The sequence below is a fragment of the Rhagoletis pomonella genome, unplaced genomic scaffold (genome assembly GCF_013731165.1).
Source record: "Rhagoletis pomonella isolate Grant_MI unplaced genomic scaffold, Rhpom_1.0 Rhpom_scaffold_00002, whole genome shotgun sequence".
Lineage (NCBI taxonomy): Eukaryota > Metazoa > Arthropoda > Insecta > Diptera > Tephritidae > Rhagoletis > Rhagoletis pomonella.
Genome location: NW_023458556.1, coordinates 42,242,460 through 42,258,700, shown reverse-complemented (window position 1 = coordinate 42,258,700; position 16,241 = coordinate 42,242,460). Strand labels below are relative to the sequence as shown.

The following is a 16,241-nucleotide window of genomic DNA, read 5'->3' as shown; positions in this document are numbered from 1 at the left end:
AACCGAACACTGATTTTGGTAATAAAATTCAATGATTTGCAAGCGTTGCTCGTTAGTAAGTCTATTCATGATGAAATGTCAAAGCATACTGAGCATCTTTCTCTTTGACACCATGTCTGAAATCCCACGTGATCTGTCAAATACTAATGCATGAAAATCCTAACCTCAAAAAAATCACCCGTTATAAGCATCACTATTTACGCTAATTATTTGTTAGCCAAGGTCCTGCAAATAAAGATAAGAATAGGATTACAATTTGATTCAAGCAGTTTAAAGAAATTATGCACAGTGGGGAGCAAAAATAAGTTTTTGTAGTTTTTTTTTACAATATTCCTAATGTTTAACATCATAAATTTTTTTGTTCATATTTTTAAAAAATTTCAAGCTTTTTAAAAAGCTTATAAAAATTCAACAAGGTATCATCAATATTTAAAATTTTTCATCCGAATTTGTAGGAAATTTTCGGGTATACATTAATTTTAAATGGCTAAAAATTCCCGTTAAATTTTTTTAAAACTGTTGATTATATAGAAAAACGTTATATGACCAGATTAAAGGAAATGTAATTTTTAATTTTTTTAAATTTGTTTGAGCAAAATCGGACTAGTGGTTCTCGAGTTATGTCAAAAAAAGACCACCAAAGGTGACAATTTCCCCTATATGATAGTTATATATATATCTCGATTCCTAGACGTGACCCAGCGAAACGCCGAGACACGTATAACTTGTTTTTTACCGATATAACTTTCCCCGGTAGTTTGAACCCTTCCCGATCACTGACCCCTACCATTTGTCTCACATTGTTATACATATATATAAATTAGGGTGCCTCGCCAAAAAAGTTCAAAATTTTCCATCAAAAATTATAAAATTGATTATACTTTAGGGCTTCCGCCTAAATATTTTGAAAAATTACTAAGACTGACGTGAACAGCTCACGAACCGATTTTAAAATAGCTTCAAAAAACGAATTTTTCATGGATAAAATTACATATTTTTTTTAAATTTTTTTTTCAAAAAAATCACATCAGATGATATAAGAGTTTAAGTGTTAAAGGTATGCACAAAAAATGTTTAAACATTTCATCAACAGAACCAAAATAACGAGATTTTTGCAGCTGTTTTCAAATCGGTCCAGCCTACCTAAATCTTAATATTTTTCGAAAAAACTTGGCTGGAAGCTTAGGATATACTAAGTTTTATAATTCTAAAAACGATACCGGATTGTTTTTTTTTTGTAAGTATGCATAGCTCCATTCTAATGTACATAGTTTAATGTTGTTGCACAATAGAACAATTAAGATAGTTTCTTAGAACGTTCCTAATTCTACGTATTGCAAATAACAAAAAATATTAGCTGGAAAATTATATTTTATTTTTCTAAAGCCGATTTCATTGTGAGTGCAAAAATTTAAACTTTATTTTAAAAATGCTCAACTGAAAAAGTTCGGGTATCTGTGACTAGATAAAATACCCTTTTTTCAGATACTCTAGTTTCCCATTTCAATTCTGACTCAATTAGCAACAAAGTTAGGAAACTCTCATTTAACAAAAAACAATAAAGTGCCTAAAACTCATCTGACTTTGTCAAAACCATAAAATTAATTACATTCATTGGCACAAAAGTTCAAATATTTGCAATACACAAGCCCATTTGCAGTGATAGCCGTCATTAAGAACTCTGCGCCCGCAATCACTTCGACACAGCAACCGATGGGTCGACAAACATCGGCTCTTCCCCGCCACCGTCGCTACTTTACCCATCAATCACAAACTGTGTTTGGTGAGACAGCATTAAGTTCATTGATAAGCGGCTAAGTATGCACTTTAACCCCGAATTTACGGCACTGAGCTCAAACATATGTATGTATGTATGTGCATTAGACTGCATCACCAAGAAATGTTGCGGTTTTTCCGCCAAGATTACAAAACTTATTATATTTATTTGAAGACTTCCACCTAAATAATTCGGAAAAAAATTAAGATTTACGTGAGCTGGGCCGTTTTGAACATACCTCAAAATATGGAGTTTTTTTATGAATAAAAATAGATTCTTAAATGATTTTTTGAAAAAAATCCCCTCAGAAGAAAAAGCAGTTTAAGCTTAAAAAATTTGCATAAATATAATAAAAAAAATTCAAAGGAATCTTAATATGTATGTAATAAGATTTTTTATGCTGTTGTTTAACTTTATTTTTTGATTTGTGATTTGAGAAAAACTTGAATAACTGGAAAGGTATTTTTTCACCCTTATATATTTTTTCAAATATCAACACATCTTACCTTTTTCTTTTATACCTTGAATGAGTTTATTTGCAAAGAAATAAAGAGAGTGAGAAAATACCTTTCCAACGATACCTCCTAAGTCTAAATCGGTAAAGTTTTGGCTGAGTTATTAATTTTTTTTTACCAATCTATGAAAGAAGTTCAAAAACAATATCAAAAGTCTCATTATTATAATTCCGTTGAAAATTTTTTATAATATTTGTATGCATATTTTTTAAGCTAAACTGTTTTTTCATCTGAGGTGATTAAAAAAAAACTACTTAAAAAACTTTTTTTTATCCATAAAAACAACATTTTTGGAGATATTTTCAAATCGGGTCAGCTCACGTAAATCCTAATTTTTTTTCGAATTTTGGCGCAAGTTATAAAATATAATAGATTTTATAATTTCAATGAAAAGATAGTACCGTTCTTTTTTTGTATGGGGGGTGATACAGTCTAATATACATACAATAATAGTACTTAGGTATGTACATATGTACATACATACGCCATGTGTACACGTATGTGTATTAGCCACGTCATCTAGTTACTGACAATAACAAATATTTTACGAAAATAACAACAACCACTTAGGCACATGATGGTGTAGTACTTTCACCCGCGTTGCTTAGGAAAGCGATTTGGTAAATACATAAATAAACAGCTAGCAGCTAAGTAACAAACTACAACTACATGCATAGCAAAAAGTTGAGAACTGAAACCACCCGCTAAATCTACCAGTAAACAAAAACTTACTTAGTCAGCAGTAATCACCCTTGCAGCATATTCCCGCTTGCAGACTCAGTGGGCAAGTAAGCAAAACTATAAACTTCCGGTTGTGCGCGTCACCAGACGCTGACAAATATACATTTCTTCTGGTTGACAGCTGCTACATAGTTGCTAGCTGTGAGCTAAGGCAAATTTCAAGTTCGCGTGCTGGCTGCTATTACAACTTTTTGGCATCCATGGCTTAAATCACCCACTCCTGAAATACCGAGCGCAGTAGCATAATCAATGTTGCAAGGAAATATTACGCGCATTTGTTTGTTGTGAAATATGTACAAGTTTTTGTTCTTTTTTTTCATTTTAGTTGTGAGTAATTATTCTATGCTCAAATGTTCAGTTAATAAAAAAGTAATTGTTATAAATTAAATAAAGACAAATATTCTGTATCTATATCATATGGGTAACGAACTTCAATCCGTCTGCTCTGACCACACCAACCTGTGGAAAAATCTAGCGATCTCATTACAAAACGAGGTTTGTCCTTTAGCGACAGACACAACGGACATAAATACTCTCAAATATTAACCAACTGTTTTTTTACAGTAAGAATTAAAAAAAAAAAGAAATACTGATTATTCATTTATGTCTTTAGTTTATAACAGAAAAATAGGAGGCACAGTTTTGCAGACCTTCACATAAGCTACAGTTCCAAAACTACGGAAAAAATCCCCAAGAAATAAGCACGAATAATTCCAAAGAAACCCAGTATGTCCGAAAAAGTAGTGAACGGCCCCAGGAATGTTTTAAGAAACTCGTGAAAAGTCTTGAAAGAAATCCGAAAAATCATGCACTATTTCGGAGGGCTTACATACATATATGCAATACCCTCTTTTTGCAAATTTCACAAAACTTATTTTCTGAAGTTAGAACTCTACTGGAACTTAACTGTCAACACAGATGTTAGTTTCAACTTATGCGTTATTGTATTGTAGACGGTATTGCAAAGAAGCCGTCGATATGTAACTACTTAGATTAATACACAAGTTCATTATTTATACCCACATATGTACAAGAGCAAAATATCTACATAGGTATATCGTACTTTGATTTAATTGGAGATTTTTCAACTTCGGTGATCCTTAGTCCAATTGCCCGCATACAAAACCCTACAGTTGCCATTTTATTGAACTAACATGGAACTTCTTCCAAAAAAGGGCCAGAAAACCCCTTTACAGTTGCAGTTAAGGGGATAATATATTCTCCGAAAAAAAAAAATTGATTATATTTGAAGTGAATTCTTTTGGGATTTGACCACCACAAATGCATACTAAAGTTTGACGAGGAAAACACAATTTAAATTTTGGGCGAAACTTTGCCTTTGTGTTTGCTTCAAAAAAATTTAAAAAAATTCATAAGAAAATCATATTCATAAAAGCAGTACGACCATTTTTTCACATTTTTTTTTTTTTTGCCAAACGCAGAGGTTGCCTTTTTACATTTAAAAATTATGATAAATCGATGTCCTTGTCCAGAGTAATTTTTTTTTTTGTTCGAAAATTCCCACCAGATCTAAGTTCCTAGCCCCCTTATGTCAGTAAAGCTCGCCCAAAAATTTTTAAATTTTGGCAAGGAAGTATTCCATTCGAAGGCAAATTCGATTTTTTTTTGCCGAATCTAGGACTTGCCGTTTGAAATTTTTCGTCATATCTTCGGCATTTACAGTAGGATCTTAAATTATGATATAACGATGTTTTTTACTCAGGGAGATTTTTTTTTTTATTTTAAGTTTCATTGCCTTCAAGTACCCCCTTTTGGTACTTACACAGCAGATCTCAGTTCTTTTCCTTTTTGTGGCGATTTTTTTTTTGCTGTAAGGTGGTACGGTCTAATGCATTTAGTATAGAAAGCTTGAAAGAGCTTTGCCCGCGAGCAAGTTGATGCCCACCACCGGTCTAATGTATATTTGTCATAGTTTGGTTAATTATGAAGGATTTATAGCCGAAGATCAACTACACAAGCTCCAATAAAAAGAAAATCATCAAAAATCCGTGTACATTTATTAAAATAATTTCACTAAATTTGTTACTTAAGTAATATTTCACACAAGTATAAATTTTTGTAGTTTTTATATAACAGTTGATTAACGACACAGCCAATGCTAGTCCAAGTATTCTAGTCTACAAGTATTAAATGCAAATTATGTTTGGTTTATTATAAAACATGTACTGAGTAGTAAAAGCATAAGGATTGATAATTCCCACAGATCTGTACATCACCTCGGCCTTTCACGAGTATTCTATCTATTTCAATCCACCAGTCACTTCAATCGCTGCACCGTTTACATAAGAGGACTTTTCGCAAGCAAGAAATGCAATCACATCAGCAACTTCCTCTGGACGCCCTAAACGGCCCATGGGACATCTTCGAAAAATTTCTTCCTTAATCTGCTCCGGTATTACATCCACCATCGGCGTGTCGATGAAACCCGGCAATATCGAATTTACACGTATGCCAAACTTGCCGAATTCCTTCGCCGCAATTTCAGTCAATGAGATCACACCCGCTTTGGTAGCAGCATAATTAGCCTGTCCCGGATTACTAATGCGTGCCACAATGCTGGATATGTTTATAATGCTGCCATTGCGCACATGGTGCTCGATCATGGCACGCGCAAATTGCTGTGTCATCAAGAAGGTGCCCTTTAAATTCACCTTGTACACATCATCGTAGTCTTTTTCTGTCAATTTGAGTAAGTAACCGTCGCGTGTAATGCCCGCCGCATTGACGACAATTGAAGGTGGTTGCTTGAAATGCTCAATGGATGAAGTGACACCTTTGCTGACGCTCTCCAGCGAAGACACATCCAATTCCAATGCAAAAGCACGATCTGTGTCGATTACAATTTAAAAATAAATAGAAGACACATGCGGAACTTGCTCAATGGTAGCATATTTTAAGGCTCACCATTTCCGATGTCTTTTACTGTTTGTTCAGCTGCCCGCAAGTTGCGATCAGCTGCGATCACTTTAGCACCGTCGCGTGCGAGTATCCGGCAGGTGGCGCGCCCAATGCCAGAGCCGGCGCCTATGGTGTGTAGACAGCATGCGAATTGAGTGTGTAGCAATAAACAATGGCGAACGCATGTGCCAGCACATAAATAGTGGAATAAACAAATATGCAAAAGGAAATCGAAAAGTAACATACATAAATATTGAAAACAAATTGTATTTATGTATGTATCAATCACCTGTGACAATGGCCAATTTCCCCAGCAATACCATTTTGTATTTTCTTTTGCGATTACTTAACAATCCGCAGCTGATTGGAAAAGTAAACAGCTACAAAGATGAAAATCACGCTTCGTTCTTGGATAATAATATTTAGCTATGGCACACGCAAGTAAATGCAACGCGAGTGCCTTTTTCGAAAATGCTATATAGGTATATATGTATGTATGTACTTATATGTACTCGTATATAAATTAATGGTATACACACTTTGCCAAAAAATTAAACAATAAAAAATGAGCGATCCACAACAACAACACTTAAGTTCAGTTTATCGCCCAACAAACAAAAAACGTAAACGACTACCCGTGTTAATGAGTGCAAAGCTCAAAAACCAAACACAAAACAAAGAAGTAAAATTGACGAAGAACAACTGGCAGCTACTGACTAAATCAGTGGGAGTTAAGTTTGCGACTGCAAGACCAAGTGTCATGGGGAAAACAGCTGACCGTTTACGTTCGCCATATTCAGAGATAAGCGGTGGAAAAAGCTTTACGCAATACTCTTACCAGAGACCTTATATTAGCTCTCTGCATACACTGATAAGATGCTAGCTTTCTTGAAAATGTTATGCTATGATCACTGTCTGAAGCGCCTACAATTATGCAATGCCTTCTTCATATGTACTGTTCAGCGAATGGCTTAAAATTGAACACCCTGCTGGAAAAAATTTCGACTAAGTAGGTACAATAATGATTTTCTGTCTAAGTACTTCAATGCGATAACTACTTAAACGATTTCTTTCTTTCCAAATCAAGAGCATACATAAGAGCTGAATATAAATTCTAAAATTTAAAAGATCTCCTCTATATGTGGTCCCTACATACATTGGTCAAAAGGAGTCATATGTAGAGCACCGAAAAAAATGCTTGCAAAGAAATTTTATATTGTGCATGCATTTTTAAATGTAAATATGTGTATGTACTAGGGTGCATCACTCTTTGATACAATTCAGTCGCCGCTTTTTTTTCAGCGTAAATTTAAAATATATTAAATTTTATTATTATATTTTAATACTGCCTCCAAAATAGTTTGGAAAAATATTTAGATTAGCGTGACCAGGGCCAATTTGGAAAAATCTCCAAAAGGCGGAGATTTTTAAAAATAAAATTAGTATTAAAAAATATTTTTTCCAAAAAAACACCTCTGATGATGGAAGAGTTTAACCTTAAAAGGTCTGCATAAAAATGTTTAAAAATTACAAGCCGGAATCAAAATATGTAATGAGATTTTTGGCCCTATTTTCAAATCAGCCCAGCTCACGTAAATCTTATAATTTTTCCGAAATGTGTTTGCGAAATTCTTAAATTTTATAATTCCGGTGAAAACATCGCAACTTTTTTTGGAAAGGCACCCTACTGTGCATAAAATCTAATCAATTCTATAAAAACGTACATAGGTACATTAGGGTGGTCCAATATAAGTACAGTCGGAATTTGAGGTCTCACTTTTTGTTGAAATGTTGTAGAATTTTTGAAAATCATTATTTTTCGATCGGAAAACTCTGGTTCTCTTCCTATCGAAAAATAGTGATTTTCAAGAACTCTATACCATTTCTACGAAAAGTTGTTTTTCCCCATATAAAATGCATGCAAAACTTTGAGCGCTTTGACCGACCCCTAAATATTTTTTTGATTTAAAAATAAAAAATTAGGAGTATATGTTTTCCGGCATAGAACAATCCTTGAGCGCGGAGCAGCAAAAAAATTCTGACTTTACTGTTTCATATGCGGTAGTGGTCAAAACATATCGAACCGAAACGAATATTTTAAAAAAGCTGGCCAATATCAGTGTTTGAGGTAAAAACTTTGTGTTCTTTTGGTTAAGTTTAATGTCTTCTGCGTTTCCTTTAATCCCAAGCGGGACATATTGCATCTACTACGCCGACGCGGTGATCGCTTTAAGCTCCTTCGAGCTTAGACCGAGCTACTTCGTCTTTCGATCGACTATTCTTATCCACGTCTGCCGGAAAAAATGCTTCTGCCAATTAGGGGATTCCGTCCAAAGGTCTTCTTTACGCAAAATGTGCCTAATCTACTTCCATTTCTGTCTTCGAATCCAGATGTCACGGAGCTTCATGTTGGCCTTTCTGAGCAACTCCTCATTTGAGTTTGTTTCAGGCCAAACAATTTGAAGTATCATTCGGATACATGTTTTAACGAAAACTTGTGGCTCCTGGTTATTGCAGTAGTAAATTGCCGGGTGGAATTGCCATCAGTAATATCGAGAGGATACTGGCTTTGAAAACTTTATCCTTAAGCTGGATTTCAGATTGTTAATTCGCTATAATATCTAGCAGAAAAAAAGTTCGCCGTGCACTCCTGGGTCTAAAATATTTTCGTAAGGCAATTTAAAAAAATTTGTTTGCGCAAAGTCACGACGGGATCGCTTTTTTGCATTCTCGTCATATGAACTAACAGATCTTAAAGATATATCGAAGTTCTTGTCTGGAAGAAAACAGTTTTTTTTGTTCCAAATTTAATTGACCTCAAGAACCTCTTATAGTCCTCAGTTGTTATTACTCTAACGAACCACCGTAATGCCAGTAAATTAAAGCTCTGCAAATATCATTCACCTTTTCGGTAGGTCGAGTTGAACGCAGCCTAGGCGCGCGACAGTCAAGTCTACAGAAATTTCATTAAAAACAATAACACAGGTATACAAACAAACAAAAAGTTTCTGCATACTGAACCAAACCTCTATACCCCTATGTTATTCGACGCCCTGAATGCGAATCCGAGGTCTGTTAGCCTCCATCACGTCACGTTCGAGGTCATTTGAAGGTCAAGTAGGGAAAAATTCGCATTCCGCGCGTCGAATAACATAGGGGTATGGAGGTTTGGTTCAATATGAAGTAACTTTTTTGAAGTGAAACTTCTTTAGCGGCGGTTGGTTGGTGGGGAGAAAATGGCAAATTCAACGGAAATTGCACACGGAAATGGTGCAACGGAAATATGCAACGGAAATGGTGCAACGGAAATGGTTGGGCCTGAAACAAGTGCTTCTTATGTGTATGCATATGCTATTAATTTAACTAAAATTTGCTGATAAAAGGTTAAAGAATAACACTTAGAAAAAGGCCAAAACAAGAATGAAAGTAAGTACATAGATAAAGAAAAGGATAAATTCAAAGGCAAAAATAAAGACAAAAACAAAGATGCGTAAAGATAAAGGCAAAAATGAAGGCCAAGGTAAATTTAAACACTTTACTTATATATATAAGGGCAAAGGTGAAGGGGAATATGTATGTAGATGAAGAAAATGATAAACATAAAAGTAAAGACAAAGAGGAAGATGGGGATACCGATAAAAGTAAAGATGAAGATGGTTAAAGAAAGATTAAAATAAAGGTAATTTAAGAGGAAAGGATATAGAGAGAGACACAGAGACTCAATATGGGAATTATTTTGGGATTTTAGAAATTTTCGGAATTCTCGGGGCTTATCGACTTTTTATCGGTTTTGTTATCGACATTTTTATCCATTTGTTATCGATTTTGCAATCGATATTTTTAACTATTTTGTTAGCGATATTTTTATCGATTTTGTTAGCGATTATTTTATCGATTTTGTTGTCGATATTTTTACAGATTTTTTATCGGTTTCGTTATCGATATTTATCGATTTTGTTATCGATATTTTTCGATTTTGTTATCGATATTTATTGATTTTGTTATCGATTTTTTATCGATATTTATCGATTTTGTTATCGATATTTATCGATTTTGCTATCGATATTTATCGATTTTGTTATCGATATTTATCGATTTTGTTATGGATATTTTATCGATTTTGTTATCGATATTTTTATAATGAAAAACCGAATAACATAAATGAGTCAAACCACGCCAACTGTGTCAATGAATTTCCATTGATTTTCTGGAAAGTGAAGACAATTGTGGGAATATGTAGATAATTATAGAATACACTTTGGACGGTTTTTCGAAATTGCACTTCGTTTGAATAATTATACAAGTACGTACATTATTTAACGTATAAATGCTATCACTCACACAAGCTTAAATGAAAATAGCTATTTACTCAACGCTTAAAGGTGACAAAAAAATCGATAGCGACTGTCAAAATTGGAAAGACCATTTTTTTCTTTTTGGAACTTAAAAATTAATAAATAAAATAAAAAAACTTATTAAAGAATTAATTGTTTTGCAAATTTTATTCTGCAAATCTTTCTATTGTAAAAGGAAAAGCTTCAGCAACTCTCGAAATAAATTTCATCAAATGGGTCGCGAGTTACGAATTTTTATTTCAAAAACTGCAATATTCTTATAATACCAAAAAAACAAAAACTAAGCGCAATTTCGAAAAACCGTCCAAAGTGTATTTTTGTTCTATAATTTTCTACAGATTCCCACAATTGTCTTCACTTTCCAGAAAACCAATGGAAATTCATTAACACAGTTGGCGTGGTTTGACTCAAACGTAATTAAAACGAACAGAGGTAGAAGTAGGGATCTAGATAGAAAAAAGAGAAAAATATAACCTTAAGCAAAATCAGATGTATGTATGCATGTATATTGGTTATGACACAAAATAGATATGTATGTAACGTAAGTTTCACTTCTCCAGTGTGGCCAAGGCGCACTTACTTTTTTTTTTTGTAAACCTGTGTAATTAACTCTTTAGTTATTATATTTTAAAACTTTATTTAACATGACCCTTTAACATTTCACAGCTTCTCACCAACAGTCCCATTTAACCAAAAGTATGCACAACTCTCTTAAAATAACGCGTTGGCTTCTTAATCAGCTGGCGACGTATGACGCGTTGTATTTTGCGCCAAGGGCGCTTTTTCGAGCGTTCATCATCATCTTCATCAACCACGTCGTTAGCATTTCCATTATATAGCTCAATAATGGATGGAGAGGCGTCTGCACTCTCAACTAACTGTAATTTGCCGCTTTCAATGAGCTGTAGCGTTTCTGATTTGCTTAGCTCAACAAGTTTATAACCATTTTGGGCATGTGCTTCGTGCGCAACTGCATCTGCAATGTTGTCTTCATTCTCATCCTCATCCATATCTTCATCTACTTCTTCCTCTGAAATCCGTTGTGCAGCATCATTCTGCGGTGGCTTTGTCAGACGCAGCATTACAACTGGTTTTTGAAAAGTTTCTAGCTCGGTCGAAGAACACTTTGGTTTGAGATTTGCATCCTTCACGAAGGCAATGCGGGAAATGGTGGCCGATTCTAGTTGAATGGTGTGTATGTATTATTTTCAATGTAGATGATTTAGTTGATTTTCGTTACGTACCTCCGAGTTCCAAATAGAGTAGAAAAATTATATAGAAGAAAATCAGACCGAAATTTCGTGCGTGCATGATTGCGGTTGAAATGTTTTGAGTTGAGTTTGCAAAGTTAAAAATCCGCTACTTGCTTCGTGCTCTTTTCGACTTTAATAATCACGTTCGTATAAAAGTTTTTTGAATGGCTTGCAGAAATTTATAGAATTTTTATAAGTATGAACCTACTTACATATGTAGATGAAATTCGTTTGGTTTTTCTTGCAAATCATCTTACTTACTTGCGGGCAATTCAAGTACTCGATAGGCCACTTGTCATGGTGCTGAACTACTTCCAAATATATTCACTTATGTAATGTAAATATGTATGTGCATATGTATGTATGTATAAGTGTTGATTCCCAGTACGGCATAGCTAAACCAATAACCTCAGAAAAAGTAATTTATTTCTGCTTATGTAGCAACTAATTTCAAATTAATGTATGATTACGTAGCAGCCTCTTTGAGATAAAACAAATGCTTACACTTTTGATACCTTTGCAAATACATAATTCAATATTAGTTGAAAAATCATCTAACTTTGGGCAATTAATGAATGCAACATTTAATACTAAGTAATTTTAAGTTGATTTGAAAGACAACTGCAAAAGAAACATACTGACTTTGAATTGCTTTAAGCCAAATATAGTTTAAAGTAGTTGAAATCAAATGCAGAGTCGGACAATTGACTTGCTGCTTGCACGCAACTCAAAACTGAACATTTGACAGCACATTTACATGTCTGTAGCTGAGCGTGCAGAGATGCCAGCTGTTACTTGTTAGCTTCCAGAATGTCCGGGCTCGAATCCCAACAGAGGCAACATGTGAAAATGATAATACATTTTGTGTCCGTGTGTATTTGGAAATATGAAAAAGCATCTGTGAAGTACAGAACGAAAGCGAATTCAAACGAAACCTACTGACTTTGAACTGCTTTAGACCAAATGCATTTTAAAGTAGTTGAAATCAAATACAGGGTCGGATAATTAACTACTTCCTAGTTCCTAAGTTCCTAAATAGTTCGTTCCAAGGAAGAAAATCAGATCTTCAATTTATTGCAGTGGGTAAAAAACTGGTTGAACATCAATATTTAATCTAGTTTCTTTCCGTACTGGGTTTGTATAGCGTATGTATGTATGTATGTATATCGAAATACACGCTTTCGCACTTTTATAGCTTTCCGAAAGCAGCCACTACATTTAACTGTTATTTTACATTGTAGGCTGGAGTTTTGGAAGGTTTAAAGAATTAAATTAGATCAATTGCTTATCAACTCAAGATTTTTGATACATGCCATAAGTGTTCGTAGTATACGAGGGTATTTACAACCATGTATATATGTACATTGTATCTATACATTAGTATGTATGGTCGGTTGACCTAATTAAATACGTGCGTACTGCTATTAAGGCTATTTATGCATGCACATACGTACATATATACGAAATTCATTTATTTGCTGGGGTGCTTGTCTAAACTTGCATAATAACCTTTTATTTTAAAAGCAAAATTTCGAATGCAGGAATACTTTTGTTTTTCAATAAAAGAGAGATTTCCAAAAGTTTTTTTAGGATTTTAGGACCTAAAAACTTGAAACTTTTGGGCAGCACTATCATTCGATTAACGCAAAGAAAACCCTTAAATGTACTGGATGTGCGCTCTTCGCGAGTTGATAAGAGTTGTGCCCAAGTGCCCGGAGTGTGTGAAGGGGTATACATACTTTATTTTTTGGGGAAAACGAGAACTACAATAAACAGTGTTGCCGCGCCGTCTCAAGAAAATGTATCCCTGACCAAGCCAAAAATGTATCCAAATGTATCCAATTTTCTTTTTCTACATATACATCTCATAATTTGTAAGAAAACCAAAAATTTTCTTGAAAAAGACATAATTTAACCCATCCTAAGGACCTGGAATACATGTGCATAAAATCAAACATTTGTAATTTCAATTTATAAAGTACATTTTTTGTGCATAAGTATTTTGCAAAGTAAATATAATAAATAGCAAGTACACTCTAAAAAGAGCATGTAAAACTACTATTGAAAAGTATCTATTTTTCAACAAGAATCTGTATAAATATACGTATAGGATGTTCAGTATTTGATTTTGAACCTGAGATCTTTAAAATATACACATACATATATAGAATGTATAAAATTGCAAAAATTTTCAAACTACAAATACATTTCCTAATAATAATAAACATTACTTTATTTTAAACATTTTATGTGTAATTTTGCTCTTGCGACAAATTCGTTATGTAAAAGTAAACAGGCAATGATTAATTTTATTACACGGCGTGCAAATTTGCACACATTAAAAGAGGAAACTGGTTACCTCTCTCAATATGCGCAAATAAACAAAATTACAAAATTACCGTAACTGACATTTGCTGCCAAAAATTGGATTTGCTCACACAAGCTCTTGACTCAATCCTTATCCATTCGTCCTGAAATATTCTAGCCAGAAATGCGATTGCTTTATAAAAAAGAGAACCATTTTGAAATATAAGTGTTTTTACTCCCTAGAAAATAATTTATGCACCGTCACATACGCGGTTTTGCATTATCTTGATACGCGGTTTTGCATGTTGTTGATTCGCGGTTTTGTACTTTAAACGACGATATATATATTAAGATCTTGCTTAAAGCATCCTTTTAAGCTAATTAAAGCAATTGCGCTTATACCTATTTTGGTGAGATCTCTTCATATGTTCATTGCTTCGTTCACAAAAAATAAAATGCTTTAATTTCACGCGTAAGTAGCGATTCTTTATACGTTTAGAAAACGTAATGCTTTCTACCATCTTTAATGAAAATCGATTTTTGAACGAAAAAAACTTTATAGGAAATATAAAATTTTGGCCTATTTAAAAAAGTATCCATATTTATACTGGCGGGAAAAAATAAGTATCCCGCAAAAATTCGTCTAAAAATGTATCCAATTGGATCTCTTTAGATCCAAACGGCATCCCTGACAATAAATATTACTTTTCTGTCCACGATAAGAAATATAAATCCCTTTAATTTTATATATGTATGTACATATACCTACGGTGACCATCCGTCCTGTATTATACGGGACAGTCCGCTTTTTTGACCAATTGTATTGTCAATTAATTTATTTAATACGGGCGCCAAACGTTCTGTATTTCTTTTAATGTCCTGTATTTATCCCGTATTCAGGCTTCGGTATTTCGACGCCTTGAAAGCTCATTAAAATGGCATGCCTATGAACCAGTGTGAATGCCTGTGCTTCGAATCGAGGAACACTTACAGTGACCAAAAAAAAATTAAGATTCTACATTTTAATAAGGTTTTTCTTTTGTTTATTTAATGTTTATTATTTTTTTTAAGAAGAGCTCTTTTCCTAACAAAAACCATATAAGTTGAAATTTCCGACTTTGTGCAAAAAAAAATTTTTAACCAAAATTTCAAACTTTTTAATCAGAACCTTTAGAATTTTTTTTTTTTTTTAGTTTTGTAGCTCATTAAAATTTGGTATAATTAAGTGTAAGTGCAACGTGCTCCTCATTTGCTTCCCTATCAACAAATTGTCAAACATACTAACTTTGTATAAAAAAATTCGGAGCACTGTCGACAAAAAAAATTGCCAAAAATTAACGGTACGTCCTAGCTACTTAAAACTTGCACTTTATCGTACTAAAATTTATCGGAACTTTAGTAAAAAATTTTGTGGAGAAAAAATCTCCAGAAAAATCTAAGATCATTTATGAAGGTCTTAAGATCTGTTCGCTTTTATGGAAAAAACTAGTAAAATTATTTTTTTATCCCGTATTCGGCTCGCATAAATATGGTCACCGTACATATACCCTTGTGTTCAGCAAGTTTTGGCTACTTTCCTTTTATCTATTTAATGTTTATAATTTTTCTTTTTTATAAAAGTATAGCAAAGTACATAACCAGCAAAAAATAAATCCACATTTCAAACGTTGTACAAAATTTATAAAAATTAAACATACTTTAACAATTACACCCAAAAATTTTAAAATTTTTATTAAAATTTTTTAGAAAATTTTTAGAATTTTTATAATTTTTGTATTAAGTTTGTAATGTGGATTTTTGTGGTGCTGTTTATCGAATTAGACTTTTATAAAAAAATTATAAATATTAAATAAAAAAAAGTCAAAACTGGTCACAATTGTCGCTGACCACAGGGGTGCAAAAAATGCGATTTTTTGACATTTTGACCTTGTTTTTCTCAAAATCAGGAGCTGATGGAAACTCTATATTTACGGATTCGTAATCAGCACAAAACAAAAGTTCTACCAAAAACCGATTAACATTTGCCGCAACAAATTGTTTCCAGATTTTTGTTGGCCTAGTTTATATATCGCACACAATCTTCAGAAGGTGACACAACTCAAAATTACACGTTCGTCAGAAAATGCGAAAAACTAATTCGTAGCACATGCTAATCGTATGGGCGAGGAAGACTTTACCTTCGGCTTTTTCAACAAAATATAAAAAAAATTTGCTCCAGCTTTTGCTGAAAGGTAAATAAGAGCTCTGTGTACATTTTTTTAATTGTGTCTCTTTTAAAGACGCTGTACGATATATCCTACAAAAATGGCATTTACAAAAATGTTAAATAAACTAATTTTTTTAAATCACCTAATTAGTTTTATTTGAAAACTCT

General features: G+C 33.3%; 2 protein-coding genes across 3 annotated transcripts; both read right to left on the bottom strand.

The window, feature by feature from the left end:
• Nucleotides 1-5,053: 5,053 nt before the first annotated feature.
• On the bottom strand, nucleotides 5,054-6,676 carry LOC118733630 (estradiol 17-beta-dehydrogenase 8). 2 transcript variants are annotated; one of them, XM_036463123.1, is made up of 4 exons: nucleotides 6,492-6,676; nucleotides 6,242-6,426; nucleotides 5,959-6,078; nucleotides 5,054-5,881 (listed from the first exon to the last, which is right to left on the bottom strand). In XM_036463123.1, exons 2-4 carry the CDS (start codon nucleotides 6,273-6,275, stop codon nucleotides 5,295-5,297), a joined length of 741 nt encoding a protein of 246 aa, XP_036319016.1. In that variant the 5' UTR covers nucleotides 6,276-6,426; nucleotides 6,492-6,676; the 3' UTR covers nucleotides 5,054-5,294. The 2 variants fall into 2 exon arrangements, with proteins under 2 accessions (XP_036319016.1, XP_036319015.1); XM_036463122.1 differs by lacking the exon at nucleotides 6,492-6,676 and having other exon boundaries at nucleotides 6,242-6,469.
• Nucleotides 6,677-10,993: 4,317 nt separating this feature from the next.
• Nucleotides 10,994-11,618, bottom strand: LOC118753381. The gene is made up of 2 exons (XM_036488260.1): nucleotides 11,552-11,618; nucleotides 10,994-11,487 (listed from the first exon to the last, which is right to left on the bottom strand). The coding sequence occupies exons 1-2, from the start codon at nucleotides 11,616-11,618 to the stop codon at nucleotides 10,994-10,996; spliced, it is 561 nt and encodes a 186-aa protein (XP_036344153.1).
• Nucleotides 11,619-16,241: the final 4,623 nt, after the last annotated feature.

What these genes read in the sequence shown, in the direction of transcription:
- LOC118733630 (XM_036463123.1), bottom strand. Translation starts at nt 6,275, where the DNA reads ATGGTATTGCTGGGGAAATTGGCCATTGTCACAG. An exon ending in GAAATTGGCCATTGTCACAG is followed by an intron (nt 6,079 to 6,241) that starts GTGATTGATACA and finishes TACACACCATAG; the next exon opens with GCGCCGGCTCTGGCATTGGG. An exon ending in AGTAAAAGACATCGGAAATG is followed by an intron (nt 5,882 to 5,958) that starts GTGAGCCTTAAA and finishes TAATCGACACAG; the next exon opens with ATCGTGCTTTTGCATTGGAA.
- LOC118753381 (XM_036488260.1), bottom strand. Translation starts at nt 11,618, where the DNA reads ATGCACGCACGAAATTTCGGTCTGATTTTCTTCTATATAATTTTTCTA. An exon ending in ACTCTATTTGGAACTCGGAG is followed by an intron (nt 11,488 to 11,551) that starts GTACGTAACGAA and finishes CCATTCAACTAG; the next exon opens with AATCGGCCACCATTTCCCGC.